This window comes from Crocodylus siamensis, chromosome 5, assembly GCF_052110815.1.
Source record: "Crocodylus siamensis isolate JL-2025a chromosome 5, ASM5211081v1, whole genome shotgun sequence".
NCBI lineage: Eukaryota > Metazoa > Chordata > Crocodylia > Crocodylidae > Crocodylus > Crocodylus siamensis.
In genome coordinates, this window is record NC_143399.1 from 12,203,050 (window position 1) to 12,228,104 (window position 25,055).

At 43.7% G+C, this 25,055-nt stretch overlaps 2 protein-coding genes across 2 annotated transcripts in view; one reads left to right on the plus strand and one right to left on the minus strand.

The window, feature by feature from the left end:
* The window catches only part of FYB2 (FYN binding protein 2), a 45,656-nt gene extending 43,957 nt beyond the window's left edge, over positions 1-1,699 (minus strand). Inside the window, exon 1 of the mRNA XM_090048638.1 lies at positions 1,573-1,699. Coding sequence (XP_089904764.1) covers positions 1,573-1,581 — 9 coding nt within the window. The 5' untranslated portion in view covers positions 1,582-1,699. The remainder of the gene's footprint in view (positions 1-1,572) is intronic.
* Positions 1,700-14,456: 12,757 nt separating this feature from the next.
* The window catches only part of C8A (complement C8 alpha chain), a 39,599-nt gene continuing 29,000 nt past the window's right edge, over positions 14,457-25,055 (plus strand). The window contains exons 1-3 of the mRNA XM_090048978.1: positions 14,457-14,692; positions 18,044-18,140; positions 23,344-23,488. Of these exons, the coding sequence (XP_089905104.1) occupies positions 14,580-14,692; positions 18,044-18,140; positions 23,344-23,488 (355 nt within the window). The 5' untranslated portion in view covers positions 14,457-14,579. The remainder of the gene's footprint in view (positions 14,693-18,043; positions 18,141-23,343; positions 23,489-25,055) is intronic.

A 25,055-nucleotide genomic window follows, 5' to 3' on the forward strand; every position in this document is an offset into this window, starting at 1 on the left:
CGGTGCATCCAAAAGTCTGACTCCAGAAGATGCAAGAGGGGAGACTGGTTACAGGAGCAACCTTAAAAGAAGGAGCAGCAGGGCAGCTGCCCCCGAGCTCCCCAGGAACACTGGGAGCAAGGAGGGGAACTAGAAATAGTGAAGCTTGGCAGGATTCAGACATCCTTGCTGTCAGCCGAGGAGGGGGACACAGCTCATTTCAGGACCAAGAGCACACCAAGCCTCAGACAGATCAGAGTGAAGTCAAGGGTCATTACTGACACCTTTAGCCTGTATGTGAAAGGTCAGTCGCATGCAAATGGGCCATCAGGCTATCCTCAGCGTCCAGCAGGGTACAGACTTAAGTACTACTAGAGCCTCTCAGTACATTCTTCAGAAACAACAGCCATCAGGGCCTATAACACTATACGGTTAAAAATCCAACCCCCTTAGATCTCACAAAAGGTTTCAAAACCAGGGTAAGCAGCAGCTAGCTATACATGCGGCCAGTGAAGCAATGGAAGAGAATTCACTTAATAAGTTATATATAAAAGGGACTGCTAGAATCTTGCAACAACTATGATTCACAGAGTTGCTTGCCCAAGCATGGCCTTAATGCACTTTGCAAGCAACTATACAAAACCACAGGGAAGAAAAAAAAAAAAAAATGAACAAGAGATGTGTGGCATTCCCTCGGGAGGAATCTACCAGTGTTTGAGTCAGGAATGAGTGAAAAGCTCCCCCTGTCCTGCCCTCTGCAAATACACTCATAGTCCACCAGCGCCTTCCTTAAAAGTGAAACAAAGAGGAATTTAAAACTAAGATAAGGGTCTCTGCAAAACGAAGAAGACAGCCAGGCTTGGAGGGCTGCTAACGCACAAAACCTGATCCCAATTCAAATGAGCTATGTTACACTCACAAAAAAAAAACCCAACAACAACAAAAACAAACCACACACACACACACACACACCCCCGCAATGGGCCAAAAGCAAGTAGCCTTAGGACACAATACATGAGAAAAAGGATTAGGCTTCCACTCTGCTCAAGTTATTGGTTTGATCCATGCTTTATCTAGACTTAACAAGGAAGCTCCTGTTGTTAAATGTTTAATCACGGCTGCACTCTGACCATACCCGCTGCACGCAACACAACCCGCTGGAAGCTTGCCACGTGCACCCTGAAGCTTCTTATTGACAGTGGAGCAGCCCAGGAGATATCATCTGCTAATTAACTGCCTGGCTTTCCCACATATATCCACCTATGCTTTTGAGTCAATTGAAAGGAGCAGCTCAGCAGACCCCTATCAGAGCTAGCCAGGTTAGCAAAGAAAAACCCCACAGAGCTGGCCAGGTTGCTGAACTGTAACCCCATGCCCACAGGAGCAGAAAGAGGCACCCCCACTACCCCAGCAGAAAGCGGATGTGGCACCCAGGATCATCTTCCAAGTTAAAATCCCCTCCACACCCGTTACCTCTCTGCAGAGGTAATAACATGGACCCTACAAGTCAAACACTTCACACAGGGCGAAGGGAATAATCGCTGTCAGGAGCCCCGCAAAGGCAAAAGGCAGCACCAGTATTACAATAATTACCACTTCCATGTCTTCCCTGCCAGCAGATGCCAATCTCAAGGGTTCAGCCTTGCAGCATATTTTACTGACACTGTCTGCAGCCAGAGCATACAGAGAAACAGTCCCTCTCCCCTGCAGCTTTCAGCACTCGCCCTGGGGGAGAGGAAGGCGGAGCGTGCGGGGAAGCACACCTGAGCACAAGGGCTGCCTCACTCCAGCCTGGCCCCTCCCTAGCCAGGCCCCGGGGCCAGTGAAGTGCAGAACATCCTCACCTGGAAGCAGTCCTCTTACGCACGCCTTGCTCCTCCCTGCCCAGCCCCTCTGAGAACAAAGTTGGGTGCTACCCCCCGGGCACAGAAGCCCTGGCAAGCACAGATCGTAAGGGTTGACATGGCACTGCAGAACCTGGTGCAGCCTCAGATTTTGAAGCCGTCTAGAGACCCAGACCACTCCAGTGCTTGCAGAGACAGAGGCTATCCCCCTTCCTCACCTGGGGAACTGAGAAAGCCTGTGTAAAGGGTTAATGGTGGGTGGGAAGCATAGCAGAGAGGTGCCTGGTCTCAGGAGGGGCAGTGGAAGGATTACACTTTGTGAAGCCTGTAAGTGGGGGGAGGACTAGGATTGGGGAGGGGGTGCAAAAGAAAAGGGGGCCTCGGGGAGGCTCAAGAATAAAATAAGCGTATGGAAGATGGGTCTATGTTGGGGGAGAAAGCTGTGAGTGAGAAGCAGGAGGAATGCACTGCCTTTGGGGTGGAGGAATGGCCTGGGGGACGTGAGCTGTGGGGCTGGGTGACTGGCAGGACAAACTAAACCTCCCAGTCTCAGCAAATGTTTAAAATGCGAGGCCAATTCATTTTCCAGCACTGGCTGTCTTGCTGCAGTCTGCCGCTCTTTCCCACCTTCTGGCTGCTTTTTTTCTATTTGATTAATGCTAACAATGCAATCTGCTCTGTTTATGGGAGAGGAGGTGCCTGTCCTGTGGAGCTAACAATCTAAATACTGGTAGTGCATTTGCTAGGGCTGCTGAAGGTCTTGAATAATATCACCACAAAACAGGCAGCAGGTGCAGAAATAACACTGACTCTGAAGGAGAGCACAATCATTTCTTATTGCATTTTTGTTCTGCACTTGGACACTGGCCAGTAAATTTGTCGAGCACTTTGTCAGAAACCCTCATATCCTGAAATAAACCTGCAGCTATTTTCTGAGGCATAGTCTTCTCCATCAGATTCTCCCATAAGATGCCTTGGGTCCCTCCACCCTCATCGCACGAGCCATGTGCTCACGCCTGCTATGTGCACTTTTGGCATGTGGAAATATGAAGTGTGGTTTTCAGACAAGTAAAATAGCTGCAACTCCAAGTGAGGTTAATGGGAAGCACTGCAGTTTCTCACACTTGAAATAACAAGTCCCATCATTTTTGCCAGCTACGTGGCCCCATACCTATTACACTTACATGGCCCCTCCACCCCTCTGAGAGCCAGCCAGGAGTATTTTTGATAGCATTTCCTTACAGAAAAAGTCTCATGTCAGACCTGGGTGAAAGACGTGTCTGGGAAATGGGAAGGCAAAGGCATCTGCCAGGACACTTGTATGTGTATAGGAATGTCATCCCTATGCTACTTCACCACCGGACAAGAGCAGTTCCTGCAAAGGCTGGTCTGTACACCTGTTATCCCCCACTCTCCCAAAGACTTAATGCAAGCTGTGACTTGAGATGAAGATGGGGGTGAGATTGAGTTTACAGCTTTATTCTTTTCTTTGCTGTACCTTTACCCAGAACTTCAGCACGCTACTGGGTCATCAGATGTGGTCCTTGATGGAGAAAATTATAGTAATAATTTGCACTTCTCTAGCACCCTCCATTGAAAGATCTAATTAACTTTTGCAAGATGCATTTAACTGAGCTCTGCAACTCTTCTAAGACTCAAAAAACAAGGATGCAGAGAGGCTGAGTGACCTGTTGAAGGTAACAGAAGCCATCAAAGGCAGAGCTAGGAACAGACCCCAGGACTTTTGGTTTCTGGTCCGTCATCATGATGGCCTGTATCAGTGGCTTTCCTCCTCTCTAAGATGCTCAGAATTTTTTCCTTCCTTTCTCTGATTCTCTGAAGGGAAGACCCCTTGCAAAGCTTCACTATTTGACTGTGTGCAGGACCGCTCCTGAAATCCAAAGTTGCTATGCCCCTGATAGTTTGGATATTGAATTCTCCCCCATCCAATCACTATAAAGTCCTTTGTCCAATTCCCTGTTACATTACAAGGAACAGCAAGATAAGAGGACTTCTTTCCCTGTCCTTCTTTGCCCTCCTAATGACTTCCACTTTCTTCTCAGTTTTCCCAAAATTTCAGAATCCACCTGATTTCTTTTTCTTCCATCTCCCATTCCACCATTTTTATGATACATGTAGCCTAAATGGGGATGGAAAAGGAAGGGCTTAGCAACACTCGCACACATTTCCAAATTCTTGGAAAGTGAAATTTTCACTAGAGTTCACATTTTTTTCATAGAAAGTTTTAATAATCATCATCACGTATCTCAATTTTCAAAGGACCGTTTCAATTTATGGAGGAAACTTGAATATAAAAATACTCATTCAAAAGTTGAAGTATTTTGGCTTGCAAGTGTTACTTCTTTTAAATGCAAAATCACTGTTTGCTGCAAAAAGGCAGGCACTTCTGGCAAAGCCTTTTGTTTAGTCAAAGCCCCTATTTTCCATCAGTAAATAAGCCTGACAGAAATGATTTGACCAGCTGGAGTCTTCACCTTTAGCTATAATTGGGAATAAAATAGCAGGATAACTGGACCCCAAGGCTTCTGCACCTGGAGAACTTGAAAGCATAAAACCATCTTCATGATCAGCAAAGTCCCATCTGGAAACCCTTCTGTTCCTGACTGAGGACCCTGAGAGGGGTGAGCAGGAGATTATTATGCCACGGGTGTCTCCCTGCGTGTTTTCTCTCTCTGCCTATGGAACATCTTGCTTTTTCTCTTCCGAGTTTAAAATCAGCGGGGCAATGTGTAAATGAGAACCGAGTAAAGAAGGTAACTCGTCTGCTCAATCGGTGGGCAGATGACCAAGCCAGGACAGTCAGTGTTTAGATTGCAGTACTGCAGTTAGTTTATGCAGGGATAATTTTCAAAATGGATTGGAAGTTTGCCTCGTTCTTTATGTGACATGCTCCATGACATAAGGATCCAGAAGGATGTGGTTCAGAAGTTTTTTGAACAGGACAGGACAGGACATGTAGCCTGGGCGTCATAGAAGGCTTTCCACTCTATAAAAACAGCAAATGATTTGTTTTAAATGAGAAGAGACTCCAAATTGCCCCTGTGCCTAGCAACAGTGGTTCTCCTTAGCCAAGAGAGTATTGTCAGATTTTCCTACAAGGAGGACCAACAGCATTTGGACCTACACATATAGAAAGTCCTAGGTGTATAGGGCAAGAGGTATTAGTCAAGCTCTGCTGCCACTGGAATCAGATATAAACACCTTTGCAGCAGGCACAAGAGTTAAACCAAAAACAAGCATGGCTGATAATCCCACCCACAGACCCTCCTTACAGAAAAAAAAAATCTTTGCTTTACTCATCTGTATTATACTTAATGGGCATATGTACACATTCATTAATGTACTTTAGGCAATGCACATTAAATGTAGTACCTCCATTGTGAGGTACTAGAAGAATGCACATTAGCCTGTTTTAATGCGCATTAGCAAAAGAGCATGGGTTTTTATGATGCTTTAACGTGCATTAACATAGGCAAATGCACATTAAAGGGGATGTGCAGACATACCCAAAGTATAGCTAATATCTTATCCTGATCCCCTCTGAAAATCAGTCAACAACTATATTTGCATTAGAAAGAAGGGTCAATCTAATCGCCAAACGAGACTATCAACTCAGTATGTAACCCTGTGTGTTCAGGTGAAGTTACACAGTACACTTGGAGCATAGTAAGTGCACTTAAAGCACGAGCACCCACATTTTGAAGCTTGTTAACTTATACTAAGTGCCCTCTGAACATCTCAAAGTTACACCACTTTAGACACGGGTTAGCTCTGGATTGTGCTACCTGGGTCATGTTAGGGTAACTTCATTTTACTCCACGGAGATAAAACAAAGCAATTTGCAGTCTTCCAGACTCCTAGGATGCACCACTCCCAGCAGGGATAGAGTCCAGATGTGATAGCTCCTAGCTGCAACCCTGCTCACCAGCGCTCTAGTGGCAAGTCCAAACTACAAAACACAGAATTAACCCTTACCATACAACTGCTCACAGCACATTCTAGCTTTCACAATGCGCAACATTACTCAGATTTATTATGGTCTTACTGTAACACGTAACTTTCCCCTTAGACCATACGAAAGCACGAAATAATGAACTTTGATGTGAGGACACTTGCATTTTAAGTGCCCATAATATGGTCTAAGTGTAGCTTAACATGTCATTACACCTTTGCACCCACTGCTGCCATTGAACACTAGGTAACCAGGTTCCTGGTCATTCTGTCTGATGTGGGGCTAGCATTTTGGCCCTGCAAGGTCAGGTCCTACAGCCGACTCTTGCTCCACCCTCAGGTGAAACTCCTAGTTATCATGTGCAACACTCAGAATGTAGCAGGACTTGGCTGTGCTAAATGTCCACTTTTGCCATATTGATATAGAAAGGACTCATTATCTGATGCGTGACTGTAAAGGACTATAGAGATGCTAGTGTTTTGCCATACCCATTTACCTGTGGGTGAATTAAAGCTCAGGTTATCACTGAACCAGGTGCCTCGACTCTCAGGCTCTAGTTCTAGTCCATAAATACATTCCCTGTTCCCTTCCAAGGGCTCTGTTAGGCCTCCTATTTGACATCAATCCTCTCTTCTTTATCTGTGGGAAGATGGAAGAGGTATATACGGCTGTATGCACTGCTATTCTTTATAAATCAGGCTGTGTTACTTTGAGCACAAAAGAGACCTTAGATTGATGAAAACAGATGTTTCCCAAGAGGAAAGGAGAATCTTCCTCATCATGAAGTATCAGAGTTTAGCAAAAATAAATATCCCCTCCAATTATCTTTCAGAATAAGGCATCTCTTCTTTTTTTAGTGATCTGTTTACAAACCAGGACTAGGAACAAACCACATTTCTGTTGTCACTGGCCCTTTCTGAAAGAACAGGCCAGAGGGATCTATCCTGACCCTGAACCATTGGGTTTGTTTTCACAACAGCTTTCCCAGAAAAAAAATGGTTAGTTAGCTCAGCAATAAGTCAATTTACTAGCCTCTCTTTTGCCACTTAACTGATCAGATAGGATGTTCTCTTTTGCAGTAATAGCACACGGTGCTGTCTCAAACCCACAGACTCAAAGTGTACGGGAGCGCAGCATGGGGTTAAGACGTCCTATATATAGCAGCAGTTAACAGCCACTCAGCTAGGAAGCAGGCTGACAGAGCGAACAATATTTATACAGACCCTGTGCCTATCTGCCACTAGATGGTACTCTTTATATATACTATCTATGCAAAGTCATTACTTTTTAGATACGACTCTTGTAACAATCATCAACTTGAGACTGCCAGCCTCTGCCCTTTAATTTGTTTGTTGCATCACCACCGATCTGTTCCTGGATGATTTTTTTCCCCCCTTCCCTTTACTACACCCATTTCATTTATTCTGGCCTTTCAGAAAACTCTGCAGCACCTGGAAGGAAAGTGCTGTCTCTATCAATTTGGGACAGCCTGACTTTAATGGCAGGAATATGCTGAGTATGTGCTGGCTGGGGCTACTGCTGCAGACTTTCTGGCATTTATTGGCTGGCTGTAAATGCTGCTGGAGGTTCGGAAGTTGCTAGGCGATATATGGCACAATTCCACCCTATTAAATCCTGCTGCATTTGCTAGGCTCTACAGAAGGTGGTGTGACGCGTTTGTGCTGGAATATTGAAACCGAGTCTTAGTAAAAATACGTATATAATTGTATATGTTCATTTGAGCCAGTGGCCAAATGTGCATCCTAGCTGCATCTTGTCTGAAACATTAGGCCCGTGTCGAGTGTTATGCTGTTCTTGGTGCTGAGATCTATGAAGCAGAATAGAGCCACTGATGCAACAGAGGAATTTGTTATCTCATTGTGCTAATGAGCAGTTTCCAGTGGGGACTACAGTTTGATCGATACAGTCAAAGCAAGGTGTGGTTACATGAAGCAATGCAATTTCTTGGTTTATCAGATGCAGATTATTCATAAGAAGACACACCTCAGATTGCATAGGCAAAGACCTGATGAACAAAGGAAGGAACATTTATGTCTGTTGTATGGGGTTTTTTTGCTAACACTCAAGGAATTCATGTGTGTGAATACATATGCTTATCAATAGGGACATTTTTGCCAGGTTTAGATCTCTCTTCTCTACAGCTGGTGTTCCACAGACCTCGAATGCATGGGTAGAGGCCATGACAAGAAGACAACTAGGATCACTCATGTGACAGCCCAAGCCCAGTGACAGTGAAAAGTACAACGGGAGGTCCAGGGCATTGGATGTAAAGATAAACCAGAGGAATGGGTAGTCCACAAGATGATGAAAGAACCATGAAGGGGGAGACGGAGTCAGAAAAAAAGTTTATGGGCACGTCTACACATTGAACAAAACCAGCTGGAGGGCAGTGGCACTAAGAGAACAAGAGGATCATGGAGATTCAGTCTAGCTTCCTAGTTACAGTCATAACTTTCTCATGCATGTGGAAGAGTTTACCGTTTTCTTGGAAAGGATCATTCAGGAAAAGTAGACTTCAGTGATGGTACTTCTTACTGCCTTACTTCCTTTCATGGGCCTTTAAATCCTTCCCATAATAAACCCAAGATGGTGGAGGTAAGATTTTTTTCTGGTCCTTCTTTTTCTGCCCTGTTCCTCCTCTCTTTATACATGTCTCTGTTCAATCCCATGCAAATAACAAATTAACATGATTAGAGAACTAACAATACAACACATAATGACCAGTCTGCCCAGTGTAAATACTGAAATGTAAACTCGTTGGGATAGCCATCATCTTTTCATTCTACATTTTTACACAGCCTGCTCAAATGGGTCCAAGGCCACTGGACCATAGTACACATAATGAACAAAATATTATTACTGCCCATATTACTATCTTCAGAATGAAAACCAATTGATCATTACTAATGATGTACCAGCTATCCACAGTGAACCACTGACCCTGAAAGTGTCACCATGTTTCATAAAGAGATCTTGAATTTTAGGATGTTCTTATTATTTTTGCAGTGTTTCAGTTAATGTTTCGTACCCGTGTGTATCACTTGTTGACGTTGCAGGGATGTAGGTTGTGGCCGTGTTGCTCTAAGGATATAGGCAGACAAGGTTCTTTGGGTAAATCCAATATCTTTTATTAGACCTACTCATTTGATTCCAACTATTTGAGTTGGTCTAATAAAAGATATTGGATTTACCCAAAGAACCTTGTCTGCCTATTTCACTTTTTGAGCAACACACAATCTATATTCCTCAAACGAATTTTCCATTGGTTAGTTCCATTGGCTACTCTATGGCCAGTCACCTTAGCCACATGGTGTTGATTCTGTTCTTTCATTGGGTGTTATTAAGTAGACCAGAGCAAGCAAACAAAACCCTGGGAATATTCTTTCATCTGGTTCTTTCAGTCTCTCGGGCAGTTGACAGACATTCACTTAGGGCATAATGGGATCCCCCGATTCCAACAACTGAACCTCCTAACATGCCACACATGCATGGCAGGACATGTGATTTTGAGATTGGATCCCAATTGCACCCTACTTGCTAGTGCAGAGGAAGCCTGGGGTCATGATTCTGGGCTCTGCTGCACTGGAAAATTGAAAACCAGGTGCCCAACAATTAACCCATAGTTGACTGGCTTCAGGATACCACCAGTTCAAGGTCTGGTGTGATCCCCAGAGTTCATTGATTATGAGTTGACCATCAGCTGCATCAGGGCCTCACAGAGGCTTCAAACACCCCCAGAGAGGTCTCTAGGCAGCTGATGATCAGATGACTGTTGGCCGGATTGGGACCGCACTGGGACTCCAACTGGCCTCAATTCAAGCCCTAGAACAATCCCTGGAGCCTGTGTGTGATTAGCTGATTGTTGGGTAGATAGAGGCTGCACCAGGGCTCCAACTGGACCTGGAGCAGTTCCTGGAGCTAGACAATGATCAGGTCATTGTCAGCCTGCATGGACCACACTAAGCCCAGTTCAAGCCCTAGTGCAGCCTCAGAGCAAGCCAACAATAAGCTGATTGCCCACCTGGAGGACTACCCAGGGGCAGGTTGGAGATCTCAATGTAGTCCTAACCCTAACACATGTTCCATTTAAGGTACAATGGAAATCAGCCACAAAATTAATACACATGTTTTGTGGAATAATGTTGTGGTTTGCTTTCCATTTTACTCCCCCACTATTTGCCTGAATGTGTGGCCAGGTTACTATTTAAGACATGATTATCTGGTTAAACTCATCTTAACATCTGCCTGGGACCTCAGAGAAAGGACAGGTGTTTTTTGTAGAATGAATAGGAGCCACCCAACAAGTTGAAGATATTTCAAACCTTTTATTTGCTTGTGATATCATTGCAGGAAACTTTAACTTATTGTCATGATTATATTGGGGACAGATTGAAAAGTAATTTTCAGTAATCAGATCTGCATAAAGCCCTTGATGAGTCCTCTAGGAACAACTGCTGCATCTCTGAAAACCAGGCCATGTTTTTATATGCTTAAATGTGTGTTTAAGTGACAGAATTTTGGCTGGAGTGACCATATAGGATTCGAGAACATTAAATGGATTTCTTTGCATACTATGGCAATGCAACACCAGAAATGATGGCCATGTGAGGGCTGCCAAAAGGCTAGTCAACCAGACAGAATTCATGAATTTCCAAAAAGCTGTGTATTGTGGTTATGCCAGTTTGGTTTCCAAGAACATTGCACTGGTCTAGGGTGCGGCCCAGACTACAACTACACATACAAATGCTCCAAAGTCTTGGGGTAGTTTTAGGATCCTGACTCTTGACAGGGCTGTTTTCAAAGCACAGCTCAACATTAGCTATATGCCAAGAGAGTCTAATGAGCTGATACAGACACTCGGCAGAAGGTAGCCATCTCGGGTTGTGTCCTTCACTTAAGGTTTATGGTAATACTTTAGAGCTAAAGTGGACTTAAGCACTGCAACCCTTATGCTAGAGGTCATTTTCAGATATGGGAATTCCTGTCTCACTTTCCTTATAAGAGGCCAAAACACAGATCACCGGCTCACATAATTTCTACTAAACAGAGCTTCTGGTTATTTCCATACAGAGGAGTTATATTGATGTTTTTCCAGTAGAGGGAGAGCTAGCCATATATGTCTACATCAGGTAGTAGAATGACTGAAGTTATCTAGTTATTTTAAGAAAATGTTTGCAGCTTTATTGATCCTCATGTGCAAAGCAGATAAGATGCTTTTTGTTGGACAAGATTAAAAATTATTGTTGGGGCAATAAGAGTTATCACATGGTTATTTTTCTAGCTATTTGAGGAGATGGTCTGCTCAGGCAGGACAAGGAGAAAAGAGAACAGAACGTGTTCTTCAGCTTTACATTTTATGTCTATCCAATATCTATCTGGGGTACTTTAAAGGTGCTTGTTGTCAGAATATAACCATGATTGTACAGAAGACTTCAGCATCTTCTTACCTTTAAACATGTATAGACTCCCACTGTGAGCAATCTTGCTTAAATATGAGCCTTCCTAAATCATGTGCTATATGCCTGATCCAAAATCCATTGAAATCAATGGGATATAGGACATCTATTGCTAGACCTTATGACTTCTGGAATCCCATGAGGACCTATTCTTTTTGGTCCTTTTCTGTATCTTCATGCAGATACTTGGTCAGGTATGGACTCAAATGCCAGAAATCTTTCTTGGATCTGTTGAACGTATTTTAACAACCACATTCGGCCCTTGCAGTGGCTCTTGTCCTCCTGCTTTACATACAAGTGATCCTTCCTTGAGCAGCAGGTTGGACCAGATGACCTCCTGAGGTCTTCCCTAGATCCACTTTTCTCTGATTCTGTGATTCTCTGAATATGCAGATGGCATAGTTCTACTGACTTTTCACCACAAAAAACTATAATTACCACTAAACCCTTGGACAAGAATGGCTTGTAAGCGAACAACAGCTAACTGAAGCTGAATCCACCCAAAATGGAGGTGATCCTGGTGGCCAGATTTCATAGCTAGGCAGGGGTCTGCTTTGATTGAAAGTATGTTTCCAGAATTGCCCAATCCAGTCTGACCTTTAGTACTTTTGGACTCTTTGCTAACACTAAGCTCTCATGTTGCAGTATGTGCAAGTAACACTTTGCATCCCGCCTCCCCAGTTCACAGATGATGACCTTCACCCATGTAGTTGCTGTGAGGACACTTGGTGCACTGGATCAGGTATATCACATTTTGGGAAAGACATGTTTAGGGAACTAAACAGCAACAGTGCACCAGAGTGAACTCTCACTGGAAAAAATATATATATAAAAGGACAGAGATACACACACACACATTTCTCAGAACAACCACTCCATTTCACAACCACAACCTCATTATTTTTGTTCTCAAGGGAAATCTACCTAACACCAATAATTCATAAACTAGCTGGACACTAAGCACCAAGGACTAAACATAGTTATCGGTTTTATGGCACATTTTACCTGACCCTTGAGTTCTTTCCACGCATGAAAGGTGTGAATAGCCCTCCTCCCTTTTGATAGGCCTTGATCACCCAGTAATCAGCTTCTTTTCTTCTGCTAATTGTGTCTCTGCTACCCCTGAGAATTTTTTCTTGCCCCTTCCCACTGCTGTTTTTTCCTGTGCTCTGTCTGGCTCCTTGTGATCAGACCTGAGGAAGAATGTCTTGCACTGAAAGCTTGTCCAGCTTGATCCCAACTACACAGTTGGGCCAATAAAAGGGATCACCCTAAGAAATCCTTGCCTCTTGCATAATTTCTGAACCATCACAGTTGCATCCTATTTTTTGCAGCCAAAAACATTTGAGTACATGGAAAGTGTAAGCCTAGACACAGTGAAGTTGAAAGGCTAAATTGCTGGGGAGCAATTTCATATTTGCTTGTGAAATATAATTTCCCCCTAAGCCTTGGTTTTGTAGACTTATTGTTTAATAAAGCCACATCACCAAAGACAGCATTCAGGTGCTATTTAGAAGATCTATGGTTTCTGCATGCAGACATTCATTCTAGTTGTTGTGAATAAGACACTATAGAATTTATGATTTAGTTGGAGACTTTCTGAAGTGGAACAAAATACTGTATTCTTATCAGCAAGAAAAAAAAAAAGAATGATTCCCTCATGCAGTTTGAACAAAACATTAAGGAAGTGGAGATGCAATTCACACAAGAGCCATCTAAATCCATTCAGCTGGAACTGAGAACAGCCACTTATACATGTGACCAAATGTGTTTACAATGAATTAATCAGCCTCTGATTTTCGCTATGCAAGATTTTTAAATGAAGAGTTATACATCTTTTTATGATACGCTTGGACGTACCTCAGCAGAAGAAACAGATTTGGTGTAAAAAGGTTAATGTAGTGTCTGCACGAGGGTCTGCAGAATGCCCTCTGCAGTCAACTGAGACTTTACTAGGGAGTTTGCTGGACACAAGTTCAAATCCACGGCTTAATTCCTGTGGAGAGTCCTACTTTACCAGTATTTCCATTTACCCACCTCTCAGTGATTTCCCTAGCCAAAGTTGTAGGGATACTTTCCTGAAGGTGACTGTACAACTTATCCTGTCTAAACCATTTCCAGCTTTTCACGCAAAGCAGTTGAGAGAATTAATTCAGGTCCAGAGGCAAGGATCCAACACACATTTCAGACAAGTTCAATTCATAATATTATAAATGGAGCCATAATTTTTATATATCCCACTTTCAGTACATAACACCTTTGAGAGAGGTTCTTTAATCCCATCTCTAGCATGGTGTGCATTACTTTATGGCTTAAATCTTTCTCTTTCATACCCACCCCCAAAGCGACCTAACCAATCAGTTAGAAATTGTTGATGTGCCTGATTGCACAAACCAGTCCAGCCTTTTATCTAGCAGACATTCCACAAATAACTTTCATTATAGTATGTTTCTGAGGCTATCGGGGGGTGGAGGGGAAGACATACTGCTTTTATAATCTCACGAGATGCTGAGAAGGTATTTGACTGTGCAAAGCAGCCATTTATGCTAAAGGTCGGCACAGCTTTGGACTGGAGACAGATTGACAGATGGGTTCACACAGCATGTAGAAGAGGACAGGCTTTTAGATTTGAGTTGCATCTTTCTCGTCCCAAATCACTTTAGAAAATAAAGATTTAGATTCTGGTGATTCAGTGACTGTGCAGGCAAACATGACAGCCGTTATAAGCTGAGCAATAACTCAACCAACAGCTTTGGACATTGGAAACTATTTTATTGGAGCAGGCAATGTGAAAAAAATGATTTGCCATCTCCTTTAGTATTCTATATTGGGCATGGCACTTCCATCCTTCCTAACAGGATTCTACCACATAATCTGATTTGCCATATAGCAAAACTTTTCCCCAATAAAATATCAGATGCTCAAAAATTACATTAAAGTCTCTACATTAAATACAATTAGTCTCCTCTCTCTCAAAATTAGGAAGTGTGTTTGAGGTTGGTCCAGTGAACATTGCAATGATAAGACTTATTGGACTTTACCAGGTAAACAGAAACATGATTAAATATATTGCTTTACTCAATAGCCGGGAATCTGTTTCCAAAAGGGCGATGGCCTTCAGGATGTATCCTACAGCTCTGTGGTCAGATTTATGCTTTTGTCAATGATTTACAATATTCAGCTGTGCTTTGGAGTCCAGAGATTTCGATATACTTCCTCTCGACCCTGGTACCACAGGGTCTCCAAGCAAAAAAAGACTTTTCTTTTCATCTATTTTTATATTGAACATTTACATTCCTAGAAGAAATGTGGTGCAGCCTGAGTAAGGTTTCTCTTCTGATTTGCTTGCTAGTCAATGTAATATCGTTTCAGGATACAGTTACAGTGCACAGTGAGTTAACAGGATTGTCTTCCCAGAGGTAAGTCCACGGCCATGTAACTTAAGAGACAGCTTTACATATAGACATTACTGCATACCAGGCAAACCTATCACTTCAGTTCCAGCCTGAAGAATATAGATATTATGTCTTCTGTAAGGAGTTACCAGAAAAATATATTGATAGTTGTCCAAAGGATATGCTAGTAATTGTCATTCCTTGTTATTTGAGAACCCTGTATATGCTTTCTTTTTAAAGGAAGTCCTTTTTTTTTTTTAAGAAAATGATCTTATTAACATTACTATATTGGTTTTGCGTTCTTTGGGTGTATTTCTCATCTATCAAGTGTTATTATTAAATATATTACCCTTTAATTTTACTGTTTAGCACTACAGTCATTGTGAACATCTACTGTTTATAGTCAATAATATTATGCAGAAACAACACATATCTGTGCACAGTCTGGCTTACAATACAATGTAAACGCACACCATTTTCTCGGTGATAATATTACATTCTAATATTGAATTAAACAGGCATTGAATATCAATCTACCTGTTTGTCTTTCTCACTTTTTGAATGTCATTTTAGCTTTAAAAAAAAGGAATAAATACGTGGCTTTTCTTTTCAGCCACAGTTTTATGATAGGAAGATATTGGGTATTTCTGCAGCTGTTAATTGCAAACTTGTTCTGAAGGCAAATATGATTTAGTAGGATCAAAAAAAGGTATCAGTGATAATTGGAACATGGAGGCAGGGAGGAAGCAGAAAGAAAAAAAATGCAGTAGAGATACACTTAATTATGGAGGCTTACTCTGGTAATCCCTTTTGAAAATGAACAAAGACGAGATTTTTGATGTTTGATGAACTTATCAAACAAGACGGAATAATGAAGAGGTAAATTTAAATCCAGGCGAAGGTGAGCCAATTAAATACTTTATGAAGTGCCGAAGAAGACAGCCACCCAATCCTACTGTCAAAAGTATGTGTGTGTGTGTTCCAGAGCTTTATGGTTGTCTGAAGGCTTCTCTTGTTTTCTGGCAGATCCAGGGTGTTTTTATCTAGCACACTGATGTCTATCTACAGGCTTCCTCGCTCAGCTTTTTGCATCTTTCATTTAGTATTCTCTCTTGTACAGTTTCTGCTGAATCCCTAATGCACCCTATGCCTCCTCTAATTATCAATATTTCTCTTTGGACTGGAGTCTTTTCAGTAAAACAGACAGCTCATTAGTTAATCACCAGCATAATAATAATAATAATGCTGTCAATTAGAAATAACCCCCCGACATGTTTTCCGAGCTATGGCAAACCTTGTTATTTCAGGGCAGTACTGCTGGGTCCACAACACAAGGCGCCATGTTGCGCAAATGAAAATGGTCGGACTCAGGGGCAGGTGGCATGCAGCTCATAACGACTGCTCTATGATGAGATAAGTATTAGGGCTGTGCGAAGCTTTGGTCCCTGATTCGATTCGGCGGAGATTTGGCCTGATTCGGTGGCTGAATCTCCAGATCTGAATCAAATCAGAGGACCCTTTAATCTCTCCAAATGGAATCAATCTGGAGAGATTCGGAAAGATTCAGCAATTCGGACATAGACACAGCTTTAAATGTTTTTTCTACAGACCTCGAGGTAGCAGGGACTCTGCACCCTGCAACATTGGGGTGCACAGAGTGTCCCACAGGGGGCTCCCCAGTGTGTTCAGCAGCAGACCCACAAGTCTGGTCCACTTTTGCGTCCGCACAGCGCGTCCCCTGGCTATCGACCGAGGCCTCCTCGGTCTAGCTGGGCAGCCAGGGTCCCCCCACGGCTGATCGGCAAGGGCAGGGGGGGGGCACAGGAGAGTGGGTTCACTGCCCAGCACGCAGAGGCCCCCCCTGAAATCCTGTGGGACGCTCTATTTACCCCATCCTCACAGCATTCATGAGCCATGCTGGTACCTCAAGGTATGTAGAAAAAACTTTTAAAGCTGTGTCTGTGTCTGAATCGCTGATTCTCTGGATCAGTGTGAATCATCAGATTCGGACTCAGCCAAACTGAATCAGGGACAGTGATCAGAATCAATCGACCGCTGTCCCCGATTCGGGCCAAATGCAAATCGAATAGGGCCCACTTTGCACACTCCTAATAAGTATCTTCTTGGTGCTGTGTACTGCTGCTGCTTACTTGAGTCTCATCCTAAATGATTTGATCTGATCCAAAGCCAACTGAAATTTTATCTAAGTAAAAAATGTCTCCTATGCAACGTTCTGCCTCCTCTTTTATACAAAGGACACTTTCTACTGAATTTAGGCATATTTTGCACACTTACAATTTGACTGATTATTTCTACTGATTTTAATTGGTGACTCCGAAGCTCAGTTATGCTTTGCTGGGCCGATGTCAAGCAGCAACTTAAATTTTAATCTATATAGACTTGCAATGCCTTTTTGCCTTTGTTTATGGTGAAATTATGCTCTCTGTTGCCCCATGTAACATACCAATTAAGTAGAATTAAAATCATGCATGTTCACCAGCGGCAAAGAGTTTTTGCAAGTATAAAAGACAATAGTATTTAGCCGTGTAACATTTAGAAGTACAGTGACATCATTCCATTTTACCTATATATACTGCAGTGTTATTTTCAGGATTCCATAAAAGTTGAATTATACTATATTTTAATGCAATATAATGCCAAGTCCATGTACTTGCAAACACATTTTCTTGACAACTTTGTGATGAAATGCTGGGAAGAAAGAGCTTTGTATTCCTGCTGCCTTTCCTCCCTTCAGCAGAGGTTATTTTGCCTTCCTCTTCCTTAATCTTGTAACTGCACCTTTTTGCAATGCTGCTCCCAACATTATCTTTTGCCTCCTATTTTATATGTAGGCTTCACTTCAAACTGTCCCTTCACTTTCATTATTTATTTTCTTTTATAAGTAGTCTTCAAAAGAGAGCTAGCGATCAAAACGTTGCTTCCTAATGCAACTTGTCACCTTGAAAGCCATATTAAGTTTTCTTCTCCTTTTGCAGCCCACACACATACAACATTTTCTTTTTTACCCACCCACTTCTAAATGGTTATGGTTATTTATTTACCGAAATATTTCTGGTTTTTACAACAGTATTACTAGGGAGGGATGGGGTTGCCAGCAGAGCAGGAAAAAAGAGGCGAAGACACTCAAGTGCTGGCTTTGCTTCCTTCTCTAATCAGTGTTTACTAGATGTGAACTAGCATAGCATCAATAATCTCAGGACAGCTATACCTATTCGCCACAGCTGAACAACATCTAATCCAACTATCTCTAGTTCCTAGTTTCCTCCAAAATTTGTTCATGAAAATGAATATCATAATTTTTTTGTTGCTTGGCTCCACTTCCAAACATAGACTGGTCTCACTTACTCTCTTTAGAAAAACCAGAAGAAGTGCTAATACTCCAGCTCCTGTTGATTGTCAGCTGAGCCAGTGGTCAGAATGGACTGATTGCTTCCCTTGCCAAGAAAAAAAAGTAAGACTCCACTGTAATGTATTCATTTATCTTCAGATGTGCCTGTGACGAGGATCTACACACATTAATTATATATATTATACATATTCATCATTTTTGAAGCATCCACTAAACTTGTCCAAATATGATAAACACTCTCCTGTACCAGAAACATGGGGCCTGAGTCCTCTCCCCCCTCACATACACTGACATCAATTAAAAGTAATTTCACTGGAGCCAATTTAACTTACAAAATATAAAACTAGTTCAAGTGAGAGAAGAATGGGGCTGGAACATGTGGCCAAGATGTTCCTCCTTCTCTATCTGGGCTTTTCTTACATTTCATAGTTTCATAATTGGTAGGGTCGGAAGGGACCCAAGTAGATCATCAAATCTGACTCGTGCCATGGACAGGAGAGGATGCTGGGGTCAAATGACTCCGGCTAGGTGATTATCCAGCCTCCTTCTGAAGACCCCCAGGGTAGGAGTGAGCACCACTTCCCTTGGAAGTTGGTTCCAGATCCTAGCCAACCTGACTGTGAAGTAGTGCTTCCTGATATCTAGCCTGAATCTACTCTCAGTCAATTTATGGCCGTTGTTCCTTATTACCCCCAGTAGTGCTCGAGGGAACAGGGACTCTCCCACAGACTGATGGTTCCCCTTGGCCAGTTTGTAGATGGCCACCAGATTCCTCCTCAGCCTTCTCTTGTGGAAGCTGAACAGGTTCAGGTCCCGTCGCCTCTCCTCGTAGGGCCTGCCCTGCTGCTCCCTAATTATGCACGCAGCCCTCCTCTGGACCCTCTCAATGCTGGCCACATCCCTCCTGAAATGCGGCACCCAGAACTGGACGCAGTACTCCAGCTGCGGCCTGACCAGTGCCGCATAGAGGGGGAGGATCACCTCCTTGGATCTGCTCGAGATGCATCTGTGGATGCATGCCAAGGTGCGGTTGGCCTTCCTGACTGTGTCCCCACACTGCCGGCCCATGTTCATCTTGGCATCAGACTGCAAGATCCTTTTCTGCCTCTGCATGGATGAAAAGGGAGTTCCCCAGCCTGTAGGTATGGTGCTGGTTCTTCCTCCCCAGGTGCAGTACCCTGCACTTGTCAGTATTGAAACCCATCCTGTTCTCATCTGCCTGCCCTTGTAACCTGTCCAGATCTAGTTCCTCTGACTCCTAATGCAAATATTTTAATAGAAAGTCCTTTCTTCGACAGCTCTGTTTTTGCTATTTTCTGTAAAGTTTCATATACACACACACACACACACACACACACACACACACACACACACACACACACACACACACACACACACACACCCCCCCCTCCGTCATAACCTTCATAGCATAAGCCTTGGCCATAGCTTATATGTTATACTCACTTTATAGTCCCAATTCTGTTTCTCTACCTACAATACATAAAATAGATAGAGCCTTCTGTAGCAGGGGCTCCCAAGCCCGGCTACTTGAGAGATAGGAAGTCAGCATTGCAGGGCTGCAATTAATTAAGCAGCTGGGCTGGGGGCCAGCTGAGAAGCAATATTCAGCCAGGGAAACCCACAAAGGGCTAAAAGAGCATTAGGGGAGAAGGCAGTGATGGCAGATCAGGCCTGAACTGCAACATCTGAGAGCAAGCTGAGGGCTGAACCACAACTTACTTAAAGCCTGGGTCCTAAACCAGAGGAGGGAGTCTGGCCCTGATCCCACTGCAGATAAAACTCCTGCTGGCCTGGATGCAACAGAGGGGACTCTGGGCAGCACCAGTACCTGGGGAAGCTGCAAGAAGTAGCAGTCCCAGGGTAGCAGTGACTGAAACCCTGGGAAACCCCAGAGGGGATTTAATAGGGTGCTGGAGCTGGCACAGGGTAACACTGTGTGTACTCTGAGCTGGCACAGAGTAACCATGTGTGTCTGAATGGGGTGAATAGGAGGCCATCGGGGTGCCTGAAGGGCACCCAATTTAGAAACTGGGAATAGCAACCCCTGCAGAGTCAGGGATTCAGAAGCATGAAACAAATTAAAGAGCCGGGGGGGGGGGGGGTAGCATATAGAGAGAGTATCTTTGTCCTGGGTCAGGGGTGCTAGGAGGGCTGAGAAAGATTGTGAGTAGCTTTGCATGGGCCAGGGATCCCAGGGGCCTAGAGATGTGAAAACCCTACAAAAGCAAAATCACATCTGCGAGGCATGGACGTGGCTGTAGGGGGGGCTGGAGGCCACACATTTAGCCCTTGAAGTGATTAGGACCATCAGGATTTGAGCCCCAAGGCTGAGATACTGGGTGGTAGGATCGGAGCCCAAATTAGGTGGGCCAAGGTCAGCCTGGAAAAAGAACTCAGTATGGAGAGAGAGCACCTAAAGCTCTGAGGGCAGCCTCCCTTCATTATCTCTAACATCAAACCATAGCAGGTGAGGCAGCAGGCTGAGGAGCTGCAATGAGAGCAGAGCAGGACTAAGGCAGCCACGAGGGGCCATCACAGCCAGCCTCTAGGTGCATCCTGTAACACCTTCCATTTCAGTTCAAGAGTCATCATAATCTGCCAGTACATTTTGTGTGCCTCTCTGGTAGGATTTTTGCTTCTGTTTCTACCTGATAGCCTCACAGCTTGCACTGCATCCATTACGCAATATATATACATTTAATACCACTTGGAAAGCACAGAACTAGACAAAAAAAATCCAGAACAGAGAAAAGTCAACTAGCATTACTGGACTATTTTCCACTCCTGTTTCACGGACGGCATCCTAGGAGCAGCCATGATCTCTCCTAGCGCCTCCTACTGTGCCAAGTTGGTGTCAATGCACCCTCGTTCTCGCCCACCACGTCTTTGATGTTATTAATGTTATGGGAGGCTGCCTTTTCACCCTCTTGGACACAGTACCCCTGATGTATCCAAGTCTGTGCGCCGTCTGATATGACTCCGTGCACTAAAGCCTTAGGGGCTATGCATGGCTCCTACCACCCCGATACCACGCCCCAAGCCTCTCAGATGTACCCGACGTTGTCTAGTCAATTACTGTTGCCCGCGCCCTCGCAGATGCCCTCCGGACTTGTCTTACACTCGTGGCCCACACCAGGGCCCTTCTCTGCACCCACGCCCACACTGGGGCCTAGCCTCACGATCCCTGCCCGCACTGGGGCTTCTCACAATCGAGGCTCAGGTGGCTGTAGCCATGCCTGGCCCCCCCCCCCCAGACCCCCTTCTCAGGTCTTGCGCCCGCACCGGGGCCTTTCTCTGTACTCCGCACAGGGTACCCTGCACCCTCACGGGTTCCCTGGGCTCATCTCAATTGCACGCACCCTCATGGGCACTCCCTGGGCTTGTCCCACTCTCATGGCCCACACTGGGGCCTTTCCCTGTGCTCAGGCCTGCACTGGGGCCTAGCCTCGCAATTCCAGGGGCCTTAACACAAGCACCCTGTGGGGCTTCTTGCCTGTGCCCACTCTGGGGCTTCTCACAATTGGGGCTCAGGTGGCCGTAGCCGTGCCTGGCCCCTAAATCCCCTCCTCAGTTCTACAATTCCTGTGGGGCTCAGGTGGCCACAGCCTTACCTGGCTCCCAATCCACTGTGCCCCTTCGCAGGGCTGGGGTCAATGCCCCCTCAATACTGTGCCCTCTCTGGCACACTGCTGTGGAGCCCCTCTGAGACCTCCTCCAACCCCTACAGCCTCACCCAGTCCTCCGGTGTAACAACAGAGCAATATCATAAGCCAATCGGCTACAACTCAAAACTAAGCCTTCTGGCTAAAACGCAAGCTCTCGCCCTCTGGCTAAACATCACTCAAAATCCCTACCAGGGCTTTCTCCTCCCAGTATCCTTGAGCCAACGCTATTCCGTCCATCAAGCTGCTCTAGGCTGCATATTCCAGCAGAGCTCCTTCTCCCTTGGATGTTAGTGGGAAACTACCTGCTTGGCATCAGCCTGGGCTTGTTTATGTAGGCCCGGCCCTGCCCCCTTCCGGTCAGCTGACCGAACTGCGGTTGCCCCAGCAACCGGCACCTGTAACTCTTTAGGAGCAGGGCACTTCAGTGTCCTGCGACACACCTCCCCCCTTAAGCCCGTAACTCACTAGGAGCAGGGCACGGGAGTGTCCTGCGACATCCTGATACAGGCAGTGATTCTGAATGGTATGATGCAAAGTAAAATTTAACTTAGCACAAACTTCTTATTTCTGTATCCTTGTTCCATTTATTCAAGCCTGATAAATCCTAAGAGGAATCTCCAAAATTAAAGAGTCGCCCAACTTGAAGTTTTTTATTCCAAATTCCCTAAATGTCAATGGTTTGGTTGAGATCACACCTAATTTTGGTTTTATTAAACCTAACTCCAATGATACGCTTTTGCAAAAACCCAAAGTAGACTAATTTTTACCTAACTGTATGAAGATGAGCTAAAACGGAAACCTAGCACAGTCAATATTTTGATCCAGATCTCTTCTGGGCTTTTTGATTTTTGCAGGGCCAAACCAGAAAAAGACTCTTTATGGCCCAATCAAACTAATTATTAGATGGTGGCATTGTAGATTTAGACAGTTCCTGTGGAAATCACCACTGCATTCAACCTAACGAATTTTTCCTGCCTGGGATTTTTAGAAAAAAGGGATGAATAAAAGACCAAAGCATTCCATAGGCATCTATTCAGTGTTTCATAACTATCTGATTGCCACTCAGGTAGAAGCTCACTGTTTGTGTCATAGGTTTTGCAAATACATTTCCTTCACAGAATCCTGCACCTGCTTAGCTTTTTCTTAGAAACAAAAGGTTAGTTAAAATATGTAAGTAACAAAACTCAAGAACTGAAGACTCCATAGTCCCAAAGAGCTACAGCTGTACATAATGTACAATCTAGTTACATGCCTTAATACAGCCTCTCCATTCAAAATAATAGGAATTATTCATTTCAAGCTTAAACCAGGAGTAACTGCTAAACTCAATGGACAAACATGCCTGAGAGGGAAGGAGATTGGCCGTATTGAATCTTGCTTGATTTTTTTTTTAGCCTTGCCAAGCAATTCAACTAACTTTTATAGATGGCAGCAGTAACCCTACTGATAAAGTTTTAGTGTGCGCTATATTTTTATGCCCAATAACTAAAACCCTTTAAAAATAGGGTAAATTATAGGAGATTTTTTATCACTTCATCCAGTTAATAAAAGCCATATCTTTTCTGGGTATAACTGTATTTATTGGCTAATTTCTTTCTTTTCTTTATAATGTGATTTAGTACAGGTACAGAACTTTGCTACAGCCTGCTAAGTTTAAAGGGAACAGATGTGCTGGACATTTCTGGGATGAACAAGCATGCCGAACCACCAAAACATGTGAAGCAGGAGGAAACTGTGGAAAAGACTTCCAGTGCGAAGAGACAGGTGAGTGGAAGTCTATCAAAAGGTGTGGAAAAATTAAGTCAGCTCCCATGGGAGAGAGGCTGAATTCTGAGAGCCATGGACCAGGTCCTCAGGTGGTCCAACATGTTTTCTAGTGGTTTCAATGAAGCTTTGGGGTGATTTCCATTGCTAGGGGAATCTTAGACCCACAGTTCCCAATCTGTGATATGCGTACCACCAGTGTCACGCAGACAACCTGTCGGTGGTACATGTTAACATATTTATTATAATTACTTTATATGACAAAAATTTGCTGGCGGTACATAAGGTTGAACTGAAAAATTTGCTGGTGGTACTGAAGGTTGTATTGTTTTAAATTGGTGGCGCGCAGTCTGTCAGAGTTGCGCAGGCACTGATCCAGACTATTATTTGGCCAACAATGTTGGCTGTCCTGGTGTAAGAAAAAAGAAGCATCTGTTTTACACAGTCTTCTTTTTCTAGGGGCTCCATGTATGCCATAGTTTAAGGGCCAAAAAAGAATGGCTTCATATGTAAAATGTACATTATTCAAGAGCATACAGGAAACTGAAGTTTCAATTCAAAAGAGCACTTCATGGGAGTTGTCATTTGGATACCTTTGTTTCTATTCCTATCTATAGTTCACTATCTCTGAGTATACTACATTTCCCATGGTGAACCACTTTCTTCCCCTTGAATAACGGGAAGGAAAAGCATAATGGGAGATAGATAACCTTACCTGGATGCTGGTTTTTTGGTTGCTTCACAACTTCTTGTATTTCAGTCATTTAGGGTATTTGTTGTTGAGCTTCTGATGAAAACCTGAAAGTAACTGTGAAAACAGGCAATGCTTGAGAAAAAAAGTCTAGTTCGAAAAACCTTTTACTGTCGGAAAACAGTTTTGACAGAAATGTTCTTGACTAACCCTGCCTATGTTGAATGCCCACAATAAAGTTCCCAGCAAAATTAATTTGTATCCACATATTTTTATCAACATACTTTACCCTTTTGTTCTTAAAAATTAGATGTTCTTTTATAAAAATTACAAAATGTACCATAGTTAGTCCTCGGGGTGGTGAAAATCAGCATCACACCTCTGGTTACTGGAACAATGTTGGTTTACACTTACTGAGGATTTGGCCCTTTGTGTTTTAGGTTTTTCTGCTAGCTGTCAGTGATGCACACAGTCTCACACGGTGCTTCCTGCAGATGTCCATTTCTAAAATATGTTTATTGTAGCCAACTCCCGAAACACTTTCTGCAATTTGAACGGACATAGCTGTACATTAATCTGACAAAGTTAATTCCATTTAGCCAACTGGAGAAGCGATTAGTCCTTTTCAAGAACATGTTCTTGGATAATGGACTCATACTGGAGCCTTGGCAAAGCAAACTTGACAAGATTCCCACGCACCAGATCCATTTTTTGGAACATAGCGGGTGCCCGATGCAGGCTTTTCAGCTGTGCTCCGCTGCACGCGGCAATGGAAAGGTTTGCAATGGTTCCAACTCTGGCTGTCTCTGTACATTAAGGACGAAACTCCTGTCCTGGCTCTGGGCCTAAGTAACAGTAAGGAGATTCAAAGGTAGA